At 37.8% G+C, this 18,685-nt stretch overlaps 1 protein-coding gene across 1 annotated transcript in view; it reads right to left on the bottom strand.

Moving 5' to 3' along the window:
- Positions 1-18,685, bottom strand: part of CSMD2 (CUB and Sushi multiple domains 2) — a 914,813-nt gene that overhangs the window by 346,672 nt on the left and 549,456 nt on the right. The window contains exon 13 of the mRNA XM_027864466.1: positions 6,835-7,017. Within this exon, the coding sequence (XP_027720267.1) occupies positions 6,835-7,017 (183 nt within the window). The remainder of the gene's footprint in view (positions 1-6,834; positions 7,018-18,685) is intronic.

Below are 18,685 nucleotides of genomic sequence, written 5' to 3'. Positions count from 1 at the left end.
GCATATCTTGATATAGTGACAAGAAATGTGATTATTGCAGGAGAGAGATTCTTAGAATACTAAAAGCTGTCCTTATTTGTTTTATGTCATAAAGGGGGATGCAAAAAATGGGGTGGGAAATAATACGAGCTTCACAGCTTGAACTTCTTTAAGTGTTAGAGACTATACAGCAACTACAAAAGATGTACAAGTAGGCGAGCCAGTCTCAGTGAATTGGATTCTTCAAGAGGAAGAATGACTTAACAACACTTATTATTTCCTGTAAACATTCCCTTACTCTGACTGTGAGCAATTATACTTTCATCTCCAAAAAATATGACAATATTGAAGAGGGAGGACAGATGTATGGATGATGGGGGAGAAAAAAAAAAGAACATCCAGACATGAATAAAAAAATTTGTAAGTGAAAAGTCCCCTCTGGAATCTATTCTTATCATTATGCTCTAATCAGAAATACTTCTTTATCTACTTGTTAATTCCCTACTACCTCCAAACATGTCCAAATCAACCTCATCCTCAAAACAAAACAAAAAAAAAACCTTTGCTGAACCTACCATCTCCTCAAATCAAATCCCTCTATATCTCTCCTCACTCAAGGACTCTAATCTCTTAAAGCTTGTAATCTGGCTTCCCACATTATTGTATTGAAACTATTTTCTTCAAGAAATTGCTAAATCTTATAGCCTTTTCTTAATCTCCATCCTTCATTAGTCAACTAGGTAATGCAATAGATGGAGAAGTGGTCCTCAAGTCAGGAAGACCTAAATGCAAATGCAGCCTCAAACACTTATTAGCTGTTTGATCTTAGGAAAGTCACTTAACCTCTGTCTGCCCAAGATTCCTCAACTGTAAAACAGGGATGATGATAGCAGCTACCTCCCTGGGTTGTTGTGATGATCAAGTGAGATAATATCAGTAAAGCACTTTGCAGTGCCTGGCACATAGTAGATGCTTAATAAATACTTGTTTCTTGACTTCTCTGCACCATCTTAAACTGACTTTTCGATATTCTCTCTTTTCTGAGTCTTCACAGCAATGAAACATAGAAGGTCACAAAGGGCATGAATGGAAAGGAAATAAAATCACAGAGAAGACAAAGACTCCCCTCTCCTGGCTGTGTGACCAATTTCTGTCTCGTTTTTGGATCAACATCAATTCTCAACCCACTCACCCCCACCCCCTTCAGAGTCTGTTCTTTATTTCTTCTTGGTGTTTTCATCAGCTCACCCGAATTCAATTATTTGGGAATCATCATAACACGGATGACTCCCAAATCTCCTATGTAGGCCTCATTATTCCCCCAAGTTCCAATCATGTGTCAACAGCTGCCTGCTGTTAATTATCACCCGAACAGCTCACAAGCATCACAAACTCAACATATTCTAAACAGAACTTATTATCTTTCCTGATAATCCCACTCCTCTTCCAAAATTTCCTATTTATGTCTTAGGCAGCACCATCTTTTCAGGTAGAGTTTACAAATTCAGAGTCATTTTACAATTGTTATTCTTCATCACTCCCCCCACGCCATATATGTTCTGTTGCCAAATCTTATTGGCTGCACCTCCTCTTCTTTCTAAAGATATGACCAACACTCTAGTTGAGTTCCTCATCATCTTGTGACTGCATTATTACCAAAGCCCCCTCATTAGACATACTTCTAGGCCCTTCCCATTCCAATCCATCATCTAAAGAGCTGCCAAATTGATACTCCTGAAGTACAAGTCTAACCATGTCACACCTCAGCTCAAGAAGTTTCAGAGGCTTCCCACTTATTCTAGGATAATATAAATTCCTTTGTTTGGTACATAAAGCAATTCACAATCTGACTGCAATTTATTTTTTCCAGAGTGATTTCACATTACTCCTCACACATTCTATATTCCAGACAAAATGGTATACAGTACTTGCTATGCCTGTTAACCAACAACCTATTTCCTGCCTCTGTACCTCTGCACAGGTTGCCCCACATTCCTAAAATACTTTCCCTTCTCATCTTAATTTGGAAGGAAGGAAGGAAGGAAGGAAGGAAGGAAGGAAGGAAGGGAGAAAGGTAAGAACAAGAAACCATCTCTACTCTCAATGAATTTACATTCTTCTATCAGGAGAAACAACAGGTACATATATAAGTATATACAGAAGAAATATGTAGAAAATTATTAGAAAATTCTATAGAAAATAATTACCAAAAAAATACCAGTAGTTAAACAGAAGCTAGTTAGGGGAGAAGCAATTAAGTGGCTCAGTGGATAGAGCACTGCTTAATCCACTGGAGAAGGAAATGGCAATCCAAGAAAACCCCCTTGGCTATATTATGGTTAAAGGGGTCATGAAGAGTATGACACAACTTAACAAATGAACAACAACAAAGTTAAGGAAGGGTGCTAGCAGCTGACTTTCTGATCCTCCTCAGCTGTTAATCCTTCTCAACACCCACTGCCAATCACTTTGTACATATTCTGGAATTATAGTGTCTATCCAGTATAATATACACTCCTGGAGGGCAGAAATTGTTTCATTTTTGTTTTTTGCATTCCTAGGGTTTAGCACAGTGTCTTGTGCAAAGCTGAACTAAACTGAAGGACATAAATGTTATATTAGCACTTACCTTTTTAAAAATTATACATCTTTAATGAGGGGGAAATAGCATCATAGCTACATGCACTTCAACCAGTGAGGGGAATGAGTAAAAGTGCAACCAGTACTGAAGAGGATGGCCAGGGAGGCTGTATCATCAGCAGGAAACCCAGTCTCAGTGAGAGTCAGAAAATAAGAGAAGTGGGAAAAGAAAAGACTTAAGATGAAACCAAGTTTGTTACCTACAGAGCAAGCATTCCAGAGAGCTCCTTGGAAGGGTTGGGTACATTTAGAGTGAAATATCTGAGTGAAGCAGAATAAGAAAGCAGTAATGGGGGAAGAAAAATGAGTTTGAATAATGACAGTTGGGGATTTAGAATCAGCATAAAAGGATGTGTGTTTGGTAATCATTCAATAATGAATTCAGGCGGTGAGGACGGAGGGAATAACAATTTTTTAAAAGCACTTACTATGTGTCAGACAGTGTTAAGTATTTTACAAATATTATATCATTTGATACTCACATCTCCATTTTATAGGTGAGGAGACGAAGGCAAATAGAGGTTAAATGACTTGACCAGGGTGACACAGTTATTAAGTGTCTGAGGCTGTATCTAAACTCAGGTTCTTCTTGACTTCAAGTCCAGAGCTCTATCTACTGAGCCACCTAGCTGCCTCAGGTGATAATTAACATCATTAAGAGTTTGTCCTCAAAGTGAAGTCCTCCCACGATATTAGGTAACTCAGTAGAGGGAACCAAGGGGAGTTAATGGAATATTGCTCACTTTCCCCCGCAGGCAGTCCAGGCCAGAAGACAAGTGAAGAGAGAAAGAAGGAATGGTGTCTCTCTGTCGGAGACAGGCAGGAAGGGTCCCCTGCAAGAGGGAAGGGGACAATCTGGAAGATCAGGCAGTAGGTAGGAAAAAGCCAGTCCAGGAAACTGGCAAAAAATGTCAACTATTAAACATATTAAACAAGGAACCTCAGCATTCATCTGAAACTAAAATTATTATCTTTATACTGATGATTCTCAAATTTGCTTATCCAGCCTTAGCATCTTTGTTGACCTCCAGTCTCATATCTCCAACAGCCTATTAGACATCTCAAAATGGAGGTCCTATAGATATTTTGTACTCAATGTGTCCAAAAGTGAATTCATTATCTTCTCCTCCCTCTCAAGTCCTCTCCCCTTTTAAACTTCCTAAATACTGTCAAGGGCATCGCCGTCCTCCTAGCCTCACAGGCTCACAAGCCCAGGTATCATTCTCAACTCCTCACCATCTCCCACCTCCACATACCATCTGTTGCCAAGGCCTGTTGATGTCGCCTTTGCAACACCTCAGAATCTACCTAACTCTCTCCTCTAACACTGCCACCACCCTGATGCAGGTCCATCTCTTCATGCCTGGACTTTCACAATAGCTTCCTAGTTGGTCTGCCTGCCACAGGTCTCTTCTCATTCTAGTCCATCTTCCATTCAGTCCCCAAAGTGATTTTCCCATGTCTAAACATGTCACTCCCCTCTACACAATAAACTCCAGTGACTCTCCACACCTCTAGGATCAAATATATGGCCCATTGTTTGGTGTTCAAAGCTCTTCAAAACTTACACCCTCCAAAGAATTGGAAATTGAGGGGATGCCCATCAATTGGGGAATGGCTGAACAAGTTGTGGTATATGAATGTAATGGAATACTATTGTGTTATAAGAAATGATGAACAGGCTGACTTCAGAAAAACCTGGAAAGACTGCTATGGACTGATGCTGAATGAAGTGAGCGGAACCAGGAGAACTCTGTACATAGTAACAGCCACACTGTGTAATGACTAACTTTGATAGACCTAGCCCTTCTCAGCAATGCAAGGATCTCCGAAAGTCTCATGATGGACAATGCTATCTACATCCAGAGAAAGAACTATGGAGTTTGAATACAGATTGAAACATACTATCTGCTCTTTTTTTTCTTTCTGTTTTGTTTTGTTTCCTCTTTCTTGTGGTTCCTCCTATTGATTCTAATTCTTCCTTACAACATTACGAATGTAAAAATATGTTTAATAGAAATGTATATGTAGAACCTATATCAAATTGCATGCTGTCTTGGGGAGGGAGGGAAGGAGGGAAGGGGAGAAAAATTTAAAACTCAAAAGCATATGGAAGTGACTGTTGAAAACTAAAAATAAATTAATAAAAAAGATAATGATAAAAAAACATATTCCTTCCACCTTACACTCCCCAATGTGCTCTGCAATACAGTGACACTGGTCTCTTTGTTATTCCTCAAACAACATACTGTATCTTCTGATGCCAGGCATTTTCCCTGGCTGTCCCCCATGCCTGAAATGTTCTCCCTCCTCTTCTCCCCCTCCTGGCTTCCCTGGCTTCCTTCATATACCAGCTAAAATCCCACCTGGAAACCTTTCCCAATCCCTTTCAATTCTAGTGCCTTCTCTCTGTTGCTTACTTACTATTTAACCTGTATATAGCTTGTCTGTATATAGTTGCTGAGATGAAATCTCCCCCCTTGGACTGTGAACTCCAGGAAGGCTGCTTTCTATTTGAACCTGAAGCTGTCCTGCCAAACCTCTGTTTTTTCCTCTGTCTCACCTGACTCCTATCCTAACAGACAGCCATGGCCCTCAGTGTGGAAAGAATATAGTGATACAAATATACCCACAAGAAAGATGCTATGTCATTTCCCCAGACTTAATAAAACATAACCCTAATATGGAAATCTAGTACAATCACAGCAGCCTGACCCAGTCCTCACGCACACAATAAGGAACATTTTAGCCACAGACAACTTTCACCTTGAGAGGAAGAATAAAACTTCAGGCTAAGAAAGTTTCCAAGGCTTTTAGTGTATAACAGGCTATTGCCAGTCCTCATATGTTGATATCTCTGCCACCTACTAGAATGAGAATGAAAGGTTCAAGCCACCCAACCAATCCATGATCATTACACCAGTAAACCAACAGCATCACCTATGCCCAATCCCCATTCAGCAAATTACAGTCAGCCCATGGCCAGACTCATTTACGGCTCTTAGCAATGAAGCAGAAGGATGGGTAAGACTAGAGAAGCCAAGGTGGTTTGAAGTTGTTTTATACTATCAACATAAAAAATCATGGAGGGTGTGAGTTAAAGGGAAATAAAATCACAGAAACAACAAAGACTCCATTTTCCCAACAAACAGCTGGCCATGCATCCCCCTCCTTTTGCACATGCCAGTCATAGCAGCCCCCAGCCCAACATCATTTGAAGCAGTTGGAAAGGTGAACAGTCGTTAATCTTTCTACAACTGAAATACTTTATCTTTATACAGGCTTCTGATTCCTCAAGACAGATCCATGATCCAGAAAGATATTCACTGTACCATGACCTTCATCCCTTCCAAAATAATGTCATCATAGTAAAGTTGATTCCAGTACACTTTGATCTCATTGGATGAAATTTTAATAAACAGAATTACGGATGTCCATAAAGCCCGGAATGATACCTAAAGTACATAATAATTTGTTTAAACATCACATAGTCTCCCTTCCCTTGGATTCCCTCAAGAAACCCAAAGCTGCATCTTTTTTCATCATGGCTTCCCAATATGTAGCCATCATAGCAGGCATGAGAAAATAAGTGGAAGAGGAAAAGGCATGTTTTCAAATCAACACTTCTCTCTCTACAACATAAGCAAGATTTTTCTCTCTCAATTTCACTTTTAGAAATGATACACTATGCTGGCCATAGGCCCAAAGTCATAGTGGTTTTATGTTAGGTTAATGCTGGCTCAACACAACTTGTTTAGGTCTCCTTGTTGGTAGATGGAGAATTCCATCCTGAAGTGCACCCAGGGAAGGGTTTTTCAAGAAAGTGGCAAGTATTCTACACACAGTTAGGGATCAAAAGTCAGAAACCTCCAATGGCAAGTCAATGTGGTCCTCACTGGAAGAAATACAGAATGTAGCCTATTTTCTTTTTCTTAACTCTCCCTATCAGTTCATTCATTAATGACTCAGAGTTGATGCTTCATCCCCCCCCACCACCACCAAAGCTCCAAGATAAATAAAGAAACAACTGCCAAAAATAACATGAGGACCAAAGCTTGGAGAGACCTAAGAGAATAAAGAATGGAGAAACAAGCTTGTTAGTAATGCCTAGAAAGGGTCTTATGTCTGAAGGGTCAGACACAGGAAGTGGGCTATTCTAGAACTTTTCCACCTCTTACCTACACATTAAATACCCCAACCTCGCTGTTCACTTACAAACACAGCCTGGCTTCTTAGCTGACCATTGATTATTCTTTTGGCAAGTAATTGCCTTCTGTCCCACCAGCTCAAAGGCAGGCTGGCATTCAAACTTCAGAGTGTCTCCATGTCGAAACCTTGAGCCTTCCCTTCGGCCATAGGCTGGCACACCAGGATCTCCACAGCTGCCCTGCTCAATCTCTGGAAGACAGAAAAACAAAAAGCAAAGGTAAAATGTGATTGGGTTCCTCAGGTCTCCCTCAGAGAGGGTATACACTGAATGCCATGTTACATACCTGCTCAATGGTCACCACTACACATACACACATATAGCCATGATCAAGTATGGAAGCATTATGGACCTGAAGCAGACAACCTGCAATTTTCCAATTTCATCACAGAATGCCAGGACAGAGTGGAGCATTTAGAAGTTTAATGTGGTCACCTCTCATTTTTAATCTGTACTGAGCCAAATCTACTTAATTTTAGAGGAGTTGCAACTTTCATTGGTGGAGGGAATATCCACACCAACAAAATTACAAATCTCAAATGTACTGATTAAGTAATCAGTAGCCTAGCTTGGAAACTAAGCACTTGCTGGCCAGGAGAGCTTGGCCGTATGATCATAGAAGTAGTTCTGAGGAGCAAGCTTTGGAGTGAGCAGGCTAGGTAACTTCCCAGCATAAAGTTAATAAAGTATCAATGTTTCCCAACAGTAGTAGTTGATCATGTGCTCCTGATTGAATCTCTGGAGTTTATCACCCAAGAAGTGGCTTTTCACTCACAAATGCCTCAGTCAGCAATCAGCATCAATTAGCAAATGCTTAACAGCCCAACCCCATACTGCAGAGGCATCAGGATGAGAGAAGATAGTCTTAATCCTTTGAGCCACTTACAATCTATGTGAAGAGACAGAATTTATTCTCATGAAGCAATCAGAGACAAAATAAGACAGTATGTAATTAGGTGATAAATTTTATAGTACAGAAAGCAAATGTTCAGAGAAGGGTGCCAGCCATAAGGCCTGCAACAGTCAAGAATGGTTTCATAGAGATGTTGCCCAGAATATCTGCCAGAAATCCACGGCCTAGGTTTCCAACCAAGTCTCATCAACAGTTTGCAGACTTTAGAATGGCTGAAGTTGATATCTATATCTGATACCTACTCCTCAACCATACATATGGAAAAGAACCTCTCCTACCATTGTCCTATAAAAGCTGACCCTACAAGTATATAGCTCCTTTTTGAATATCTACTTGAGTAAATGTAAATCCTTAACTATTTCACTTTTGATTCTGTATCTTCTAGCTTGTTAATTAACTGATTGATTAGATCATAGATGTCCTGACCAACAAGATTTACTGAAATATATGCCCATCACCAGATGTTTCAATTCTTATAGGGCAGACTAGGATATTAATGTTATAACACCTTGTCTCATGGTTCTCCTCCCTAGAAAGAGGATTTCTTTTCTCAAGATTGGCTCTTCTAAATTCAGGAACTGACAACCAGTGGCTCAAGGCCACAAGCAGCTCTTAAGTACACATCTGGGGCACCTTTAACCAAATTAAAACATCACAGACTCTCAGAGTTGAAAATTATAATTCTGAGATTCTGTGATTTTCCAAGGAAAGCTCAGAGATAATCTAGTCCAAGTTAAAATTGATCAGGTTATAATTGTATTATTCCCAATTACCATCCATCTTCCCCTCACTTGAATATTTTCAATGAGGGGGAATCCACTACTTCTCAAAGGAGGCCATTACAATTGTATATATCTCCAATTTTTAAATTACCTTTTTCTTAAATCAAGCTCTACTTCAGTTCAACTTCCCCCATTATTTCTAGTCATCCCTTTTGGTTTCATGCAGAATAAATATAATCTACCTTTCACAAGATAATACTTTAAATAGCTGAAGATAATATTATTTCTTCCCCCTCCAGTTTTCTCTTCTTCAAGCTGGCCATTCCTAGCTCCTTTGACCAATACTCACACAGCATGTTCTCAACATTCTGGTCAAACTCCTTTGGTCAAACTCCAGTTAATCAAGGTCTTTCCTAATTAAGTCTGTACCTGGGAGATGACTCATCTCATTGACATATAAATGAATCCTACTATGCAAAATGAATCATTAGTCCCAGAAAGTGAATATTTTATACCTTCTGCAAATACCCTCTGATTATGTTTATGTGGAGGTAGACCACACATAGATCAGTATATCAGGAGCATAAATTATTGTTGTTTTTGGCCAGCAATAAAGTAAAAGTTTTGGATAGGGCAGGCCCAAGACTTTGGTAAATTGGATCACAGCCAAAGGTATTATGTGTTAAGGAGTTTCAAAAACCAGAGTAAAACTGCACAGAATGGCAGAACTTATAAGATTAGTCCTAGAATTTTGTTACTTGTTGCTACCACGATATCAACCTTCAATTCTGCTGTTACAATGGTTGCAGGAGGGTTAGATGGCAGCAGCTGTCCCAATACCTGGTTCTCAAATGTTCCCCCCTTCATTTGGCCTGATTATCTGACAGCAAATGTTTCCCTTGCTCATAGAGGTAAGGATGAGAAAGTCAGTAAGTCCATATTTACCCCTGCATTTGGATTAGTGATAATGTTCAACTGTGAATTATATTATTCTAAACAAACCAATACCATAACACCACGAATTGTTTTGAAAGATACAGAACTACTATAGAAAGTATGACAAATAAAATCTACATCTTTTAACTGGACATAATTACCAAATATTTCCATGGCTCCAAATATTTTGTCAGCTAGGGAGGCTGTTAAAGAAGTGAAACTAATTATTCATTGATAATGAATACATATGTTTCATTGATGTGTCAAGGAATCTTTTTACATACATAAAAATACTTCAATGTATCCATGAACTCATCACATGGACACTTCCTTAACTAATGGCAGATAACCTCTTTTTTACTTCTTCACATTCTGTGTGCTTCTTGCCCATGGAAACTTTCAGTTTTATTCCTCTTGGTTATTTGTGCCCCTGAAGATGTGGTCTGCTATAGAGAATCATCTGCAAAAAGTGGCTCTATCCCTTCTTCTAGCTTTTTACCCCCCTTATCAATATCCTCAATATGTTCACAGTTCATTCTCATGAAGATTTTATAGCAACGAGAAATAGTAAATGGGTTTGTACCTTGTGATGAAATCTTGTTTACTTTGTTGAGGAGATAGTATCATTCATGATTATTTTCCATTCTTTTGGAAGCTGTCCCACTTAGAGATATCTTGAAAATGGACCCTTGGATGACTTTGATATTGCATACAAGAACAGGCCCAACTACTCTCCTCAAGTTTATCTTTTCAAGTACCCTTTCCCCCTCCTCACATAGCATATTAAGTAGTAACCTGCTGGATTCCAAATATGGTTGTTACCTTGTTATCAATGATGAAACTATAGTGGCATATTATATTGAACACACTGAGACAAGGTTGCTTTACATAACATTTCTCTTGTCTGAACAATGAATTGTCACAAACCTTTAAACAGTTAAAATATTGTGAGAAAAATAATTAAAAGTGGTATTTTTTCTGCTTTTGCTCCTCAGGGGCCTTCAGACTTCAAGTGTTCTGAGGAATAATATTTCTTGTTGCCTTTGAGTACAAGATTAAATCATAGTTAGGCCAACAATTAAATTGATATTTGTAGATGGCTTAAAAGACTTTCATGATTAGCACCCTTCCACCTTTGGGTTTTGGGGGGTTTTTTTTGGGGTTTTTTTTTGCCACTTTCACAGAGGGCTGAGGGCTATTTTGCATTTTTATCTATTCTATGTGGTCAAATAATCTATCACCTAGTGTTCAACCTTCTGGCAAAGAACTTTCCTAGATTCCACAGGAAAATATCTGTTAAGTACATATCACTACCTAGAATGGAAATTTATTTCAATTTTTGATATCTCTAATTATTTAGAAAATCTTCTGCAAACAAAGCCAAAATCTGTCCCTCTTCAACTGTCATTTTAATTTTGTCCTCGGGTGTCAATTAAAACAAGTGTTATCCCTCTTCCCCATAAAAGCCCTTGAAATATTTGTAGATATCTGCTTTTCTTTCTAGCATGCAAAGATTTTTAAAAATCTCAATGCTATTATCTGATGTGTTAGTTTACCCTCTCAAATTCATGTGATATGCAGTTCATAAACATGTCATTTATAGGTTCATCCAAATCACCGATAACCCTCTTCCACAAAAAGGGGAATAGTACTTGACTAGCTGGACAGGAAAGTATCTATTGACTAAGCATGTAGGGTAAATAAGTGAATGTGCTATCCCTCTGGGGAGATGAAGACAAACATTTGAAAAGAGCTCAAAAGGATCCCTTCATACAGGTGGTCAAACACCATGACTCAGCTAGCTGACTGGTAGATTGATAAGATTTTTGGTTTCCCCTTGCATGACCTAAGTTCTCCCACAGTAAAGAAATAGGGTTTTTAAATTTTGCGTGTTCCTTTCTTCTCCTTGAACTTTGGATAAAACTGGCTATGAACATCATTACTGGCAAACTGTGTTTTGCATGTGCTGCAGTGGTTCCTCTGCTCAAAAAATGTATTCAGTAATGTCATCATTTATTAAGAGTACAATACTAGAGAACAGCACCAGGGATTATTCACCTATAACAACTGGCTGAGGGCCTGGCACTTAACATAATTCTACCAATGACCTAGGTTAGAAGGCAGACAGAGCCAAGAGTCACTACAGAGATTTATGAGAAAAGGATGTCATACCAGGACTTGGGACATGTAGAAGCACATGGTACTGACTCCAACATGGCAGATACCATGTGGCAACTACAACCAGGCCCTGAAGCAAGCTGGGTCCCTAAAAATTAGTTTATATTGAGAAGCTAAGCACCAACAAATTTTATTAATCAGGTGAAGATTCAGAATTTCCATTTTTATATCCTGTGTATATGTGGCAAGGTGCAGTACCAAAAGCACTTGGATTTGGAGTCAAAAAACCTAGAGTTGAGTTTCAGCCTTGTGAACTTGGATTAATCACTCACCCTCTCTGAGCTTTATTTTCCTCCTCTGTAAAATGAGGATAGTAAGATATGTAGATCTGAGTTTATAGGGTTCTTGTGAAGGGAATGCTTTACAAATTAACTGCTTTATAAAAATGAGTTACTCTTTTTAAATAGTACTCTTGTTTAAGACTCACTGACAACTTAAGTCTAGCATGGGAAGAAGTGAGGTCTTAGATATATAGGACACTCATGGTATGATGTGAAATTCTTTCAAGAAAAATCTAAAGTCTAGTAAACATGAAGCTTCAGGAATGCCCCAATCAACAAATTCACAAGAAGAATATTGGAAAGGATTTGCTATGAAATTTGGTGCATACCTATAGGAGTTTCCACATTCAGCATCACTTCCTTTTCCCTTCCTCTGGGCTATCCAGATAGTTTTGACACATATATTTATATTGGTCTCAAACATTTCATACCTGGTTGGAGTTGAAGAATGACTTATAATTTTACTCCTCTATAGCCTGAGTTCTAGTGCCAGCTCTGTTACCACTCATCTCAGTGATCTTAGACCTCTTGCTCCATTTTCTCATTTGTAAAATGAAAGGATAGACCAAATGAACTCAAAAGTTCTTTCCAGAAGAGGTTCAAATCAAGATTTATGAACAGTATCCTCTATGTCATTGAATTATTAAAGAAATGGCTCCCACTGAGGCCCTCAGTTAAAAAAAAATCCTGGATGTTCAGACCACAGAAAATGTTTTCATAATAGTGAGACTCAAATCTCTAACAAGAGTGAGTCAGGGTTCATTTCCATTTTAAAAATGGAAAAACTGAAGACCAGAGAGACTCAGTAAACTGTAGTAGTAGTAGTAGTAACAACAACAACTAGCATTTATAAAGCACTTCAAGATTTTCAAAGCACTTCACAAATATCTCATTTTATCCTCACAACAACCATGTAAGTTATATACTTATTTTACAGATGAGGATACTGAGATAAACAGAGGATCACATAATGATGTGGGTACTTTTTTGTCAGAGCTAGAGCTAGAAACTAAGAATCCCAAGTCTTTTTTTCCAGTCCTGAGGATCTGCAAGAAAGACTTCTTTCAAAATGAGAACTGGCAGAACAAAACTGGGAAACAGCAGGGTCATTTGCAAGTAAACAGATAGATAATTCTCATATCACCAAGAAGGCATAAACAGTACCAATGAGTGGAAGTTACATGGCAAATTTCAGGTCAACATAAAGAGATGCCTAATTAATAGAGCTTTCTAAAGTTAGAGAGACTCAATCTCCTATTTCTACACGAATAACTAATAAACATTTAAAGACAACCCATTTAGTCTTATTTATTTGATAAAAAAAAAGTTAAGTAACTTGAATGTGAGATTCCAAATTGAACTTGGAAATTTTGAAATTCAGTTGTTAAAGAAATGAAAAGACGTTATAGGAAAATGCAATCTTGTTATTTGACTCAGCATATGAATATAATTTAAAGACTGTAAATAGGTATGAAAACAGGCTGTTGCTTAGAAAAGACAGACACCGATCTCTGAAGGCCCGAGAAATTTACAAGCACAGAGTTATATGTAAATTTATAATTCTTTATTTAATCCTAATGGTTTTATAAAATAGATGACTTCTTGATCTATTTTTACGATACTTGGAGAACTTAGATATTATGTAGCATAATATTATACTTAACATTTTAATACTTAATATTAAACATACATTAATTTGCATAAGCTGGATGACCAATTGTGATATGTATTGCAGAGGAAAATCTTTCCCAGGTATGAATTGGACTAGATAGCTGCTAAGGTTCTTCACAATTCTAAAATTCTGATTCTGTGATTTTCTTTCCTAATGAAGACAGCCATTTTCACCTCTAGAGCCTCCCTCTACTGCTATCATTCTGCGACCTTTCTTCCTATTAGGTTTATTCCATCCCTCTATATAACCTTGTTTATTTCTGTTTTACTGTAATTCTGTTTAAAGAAACTCCATACCTGACTCATAGTCTTTCTTCATTCCTAGAGATAACCTGATACTCAAGGACTAATATGTCCTCAAATGCTCTGCCCTCTCAGTTCATCAATCTCAACTCCCATGAACTTCCATCTTCTTTCCACTTCTGCCTCCTAAATGGTTGGTCAATTATTCTTCAGGCCTCATCACCCAAAACTGTACCTTCTCTATGATCTTGAATTTGGAAATTCCAATTTTAGTTTCATAACCTCTTGTCCTTCCACCTCTTCTGCTGCATGTCACTTCTAAACCATTTCTAACATCTAGGCACCCAATCATCTCTTTCTTTCCCAATCCATCATCCCTGTTCTGTTCTCACTTTCAATTGTCATAATTCTGACACTAGGGTTGAATGACTCAACTTTACACCATCCACCTTGTCCTCCAGTGCCAGTCACACCCTGAGTTACCCTACCATTCCTGCTCTTATACTGCTGAACTCTGCTGGAAAAGTCTGACAGTCATGCTAACTAGGACCATCATCATTATTTTCCTCTTCTGCCTCCTCCTCATCATCATAGCTAGCATTTGCACAGCATTTAAGGTTTGCAAAGCTATTTATATACATTAACTCATTTGATGCTCAGGACAATACTTTGAGATTGCTATTATTACCCCCAATTTCCACGTCAGGAAATTGAGATGATAGAGAGAGTAACTTGTCCAGGGTCCCACAGACAGTAACTGACTAGTAACTATCTGACACAAGACTCAAACTCAGTTCTTCCCAATTTCAAATTTCATATCCTATCAACTGTGCCATCTAGCTGCCACTATAAAGTCATGTTATTTTATCTCCAATGGTTCCTTATGATATCACAAAACAATTTTTTTGTTCTTCCTTGATTGACTTCATTGACTGCTCTCGGCTATTTCAAACCTCCTCCTTCCTCAAGGGCCTGCTACTAACCTCTCTCAACACATGACCTTGCCATACTTATGAAAACAATTCTTCATCCCCTACATTCCACACCTTAAAATCCTTCTAAATCTGTCCTCTAGTCTCTGAGGAAGAATTGGCTTTCTTCCTGTCAAAGCCAACATTTCTATTTGTATCCTTGATCCCAGTTCCTTCTGTCTGATAATATGCCTATACACAAGTTTCACCATCTCTCCTTTTCTACTGTCTTATTCCTTGCTGCCTACAAATGTCCAAATCTTTACCTGGGTCTTCTTCTTTTCTCTCTCCCTTGAGCACTAGCTGCCATGGATTCAAGTATCATCTCTACACAAATAACTCAAATCTATACATCTAGTCCTAATTTCTCTTCTGAACTCTTATTCTATGTTGCTAACTACCTGTTGGACATCTCTATCAGGATGTTTCATCACTATTTCAAACTCTGGGTATTCACATGAGAATTTACCATAGATCCCCCTAAAGTCATCTGTCTTCCAAAATTATCTCTTTCTATTGAGAATACTACTTTTTACCTTGATAAATCTGATTTGATAAATCAGAAGATCATTGACTTTTCCCTATCCTTCACAGTCTCTATATCAAATCAGTTGCCAAATTTTGTTAATTCTACTTCCAAAAAAAATCACTTGAATCAGTCACATTTTCTCCACTTACATGGCCAAATCCCTAGTTCAGATTGTTCATCGTCTCTCACCTAGACTAGTCTAAGGACTCCTAAACTGGTCTCCCTATTTCCAATCTCTCCCTTTTCAATACATCCCCCACTGTTTCTAAAATAATCTTCCTAAAGCACAACTCTGAATACGTCACCCTATTCAAAAATGTTGAGTGGCTTCTACTGACACTAGGATAAAATGTCGATTATATAACCTGACTTCAACTTACATTTCCGGTCTTTATGTTCCATCCAAACTAAACTACAACTTGTTTTGTGACATTCTACCTCCTACCACTACGCATCTGTACAAACTATTTCTCAAGGCTTAGGATGTACTCCTTCATATCTGCCTTTCAGAAACCTTGTTTTCCTTCAAAGTCTATAGGGATGAAATGAGATTAAAGTGCTTTGTAAACCTCAGAGTGCTACATAAACACTAGTTGTTGCAGTTGTTGTTCCATAGCTTTATACTTCCTTGAGGGCTGGGACCTTCTCTGATTTATCTTTTTATCCTTTTCCAGCACTAGTACAGGGTACTTTACATAACAGGTATTTGATAAATATTAACGTGTAAAATAAATGCTGAAGGATGATTGACAAATGTCCATCTACTTAAAGAGAGTGACCATGTCCTCTCTCTTTAGTATCCTTTTCTCCATGCTAAACATTTGCTACTCCTTCAATAAATCTTCATATTACATGGTTTTGAGTACCCTCAGCATTCTGTTATCTTCCTATGTTTTGAACATTATGCTTCTATTAACCTAAGCACATTTGCTTCTGTAAGAGTCATTCTGTATTATTGGTTCAGCATGAGCTGAATCAATGAGTTAGTTAACTCAAATGCCTAGGTCTTTTTTAATATAACCTGTTGTGAATATAGAACTCTGCATTTATGTTCATCACAACACTATTTATAAAGTTGACTTGAAATTAATTCATCTTATTAATTTGGAACCTTATTTCCATCCTGCAAACATCACTTTGGATCCCAATTCTGTCATCCAATATTATAGTTATCGCTCCCAGCTTCATGTCAACTGTGGCTCTGATAAGCCTAAGAAATATGCTTTTGCTAGAGTCACTGACAAAAATGAGGTTTAAGAAACAGGTACTTAAAAAAAAAAGAAATTAGTATTTTTTCTTTCTTCAAAGTTTTTCTGCACCCTGGCCTTGCCTGGATCTGCCCTGTTCTTTACATGCTTTCTGACACAGTTATGTCAAATGGAACCTCCCCTGCAAATGTCTTTCTGGAGGGGAGCAGAGGCCCACCCTCCCTCATGTCTTGCTTTTGAATCTGCAAATCTCCTAGGTCAGTGTCAGGAAAAAAAAATCTGAATGTATACTATCTATAATTGTCACTGTATGTGTCAAGCATTGTTGACATTTTAAAGCTACAAAGACAGAATTATACGAGAGAACTTAACAGGATAAAATTGAGTAATAAGTCATAAAAATTACAATTACAATAATTATAACTTTTATAGGACTTTGAGATTTACAAAGTATCTTCCAACAACTTTGTGACATAGGTAATGAAAAGTATTATTATTTCTTTTTTACAGATGAAGTGATCTGCCCATGATTACACAGTTATTGCAAAAGGAAACACTGAAAACACAGGTCTACTAATTCCAAGCACAAGATTATTTCCACTGAACACTCTGAGAAAGTATGATTAGTCACTGAGTTCAATTACTGAGTTCAATGTATGTCAAAGCATATCTGTTTTGCAAATAAATCAAGATCAGGAAGTTTCCCTCAGACTATAAATATAATTTTAATGGGAAGCCTTAAAGGATGCATAGGCTTTGAAGAAGGATGAGATTGTATGGTCCTAGAGACTAGCAAATAGATGTTCCATAGAAGGTCAATGACTATTATACTACATCTACATAGTTGCTTAAGATAATGAGAGAAGGTTCCAAATTTCCCGTGGATAGTGAATATAATTGAGAAAAACAAAACAGGACAAAGAGAAAAACACATCAGACCATCAAGAAGTAAGAAGTCCTGAAAACTCTAGGAGGTTTAAAGAGGATGCTAGAAGATGATTGCAGTAAGGACTTCTGAAGCCCAGGGAAAGAATATGTGAGAGAATATTGGCATGGAAATGTCTTTCTTATTGAAGAAACCTATGCTTGCTCCCTAATGTTAGAAAGCATGGTAGATAAAGCCTGAAAACCCTAACCACTTTGGCAACTCAAATTTTCTTCAGGCTCTGAGGATGGAAGATTAACTCATGCTCTAATGCAGACAGGATTGGGACAGGACAAGAACCAATCCCTCACTTTAAAAAAAAAAGAAACCCTACCAGGGAAAGAAGAAGACTCAGAGACTTGACCTAATCCTATTTATATTTCAAGCAAACTACCACTGTCAGCCCTTCACATAATCCAGCTAAATAGCCACTACTGTCCTTTACACACAAATTATTCCACCTCTCATCTCTGTTTCTTTGCACTGGCTATTCTCCATGACTAGAATGTTCTTCCTACTTACCTCCATCTCTTAAAATTCCTAGCTTCCTTCAATGCTCAGCTCAAGCTGAGGCCATGTCTTATCTCCTAGACTAATGCCTTTCCCAAAATTACTTCTTATTTATTTTGTATATACTTACATGTATACATGTTGTTTTCCCTGATAAAATGTAAGTTTCATGAGCTCGGGTACTGTTCTGTTTCTGTCTTTGTATTCCAAATGCCTAGCACATAGTAAATTCATAATAAATGACTAGTGTTTGACTACTGCTTACTTTAAAAATTTCTTATAATTTTGCAAGTTTCCTCTCATATTTATTATTTTAAATTCCTGTTTGTTTTTCTGTAATTTAGTACCTATTATGTGTTAGGCACCATTAGGTACTAGAAGCATAAAGATAAAAACAAACAAAAAAATAGTCCCTACCTCAAGGAGCTTATATTCTCCTGAAAAAAAACCCTTGGACAAACTAAAAACAACTATCTGTTTATATCTTACTTTACAGACAAACGGGAAGGGAACAGGTAGAAACCTACTTTTCTTTCTGCAGGGAAAGCTAGGTGAAAGAAATTAGAAAGGGAAGTGGCAGTATACCTAATGGAAGATGCTGACAAGCCCTGGAATAAAAAATAGAAAAAGTATAGCCCCAAGAAAGGTAGTCCAAGATCAACTGTCTGCAAGTATTTAACACTGACAGGAGGACCAAAGTGTCACCATAGTCATCTTGTGAACCTTTTGTTCTCCAAAGAAAAAAATAAAAACAAACTAGAGACCCTAGGAC

Source organism: Vombatus ursinus, unplaced genomic scaffold (genome assembly GCF_900497805.2).
Source record: "Vombatus ursinus unplaced genomic scaffold, bare-nosed wombat genome assembly UNPS02014775.1, whole genome shotgun sequence".
Lineage (NCBI taxonomy): Eukaryota > Metazoa > Chordata > Mammalia > Diprotodontia > Vombatidae > Vombatus > Vombatus ursinus.
The sequence above is the reverse complement of the archived record's forward strand: the minus strand, read 5'-3'. Positions and strand labels throughout refer to the sequence as shown.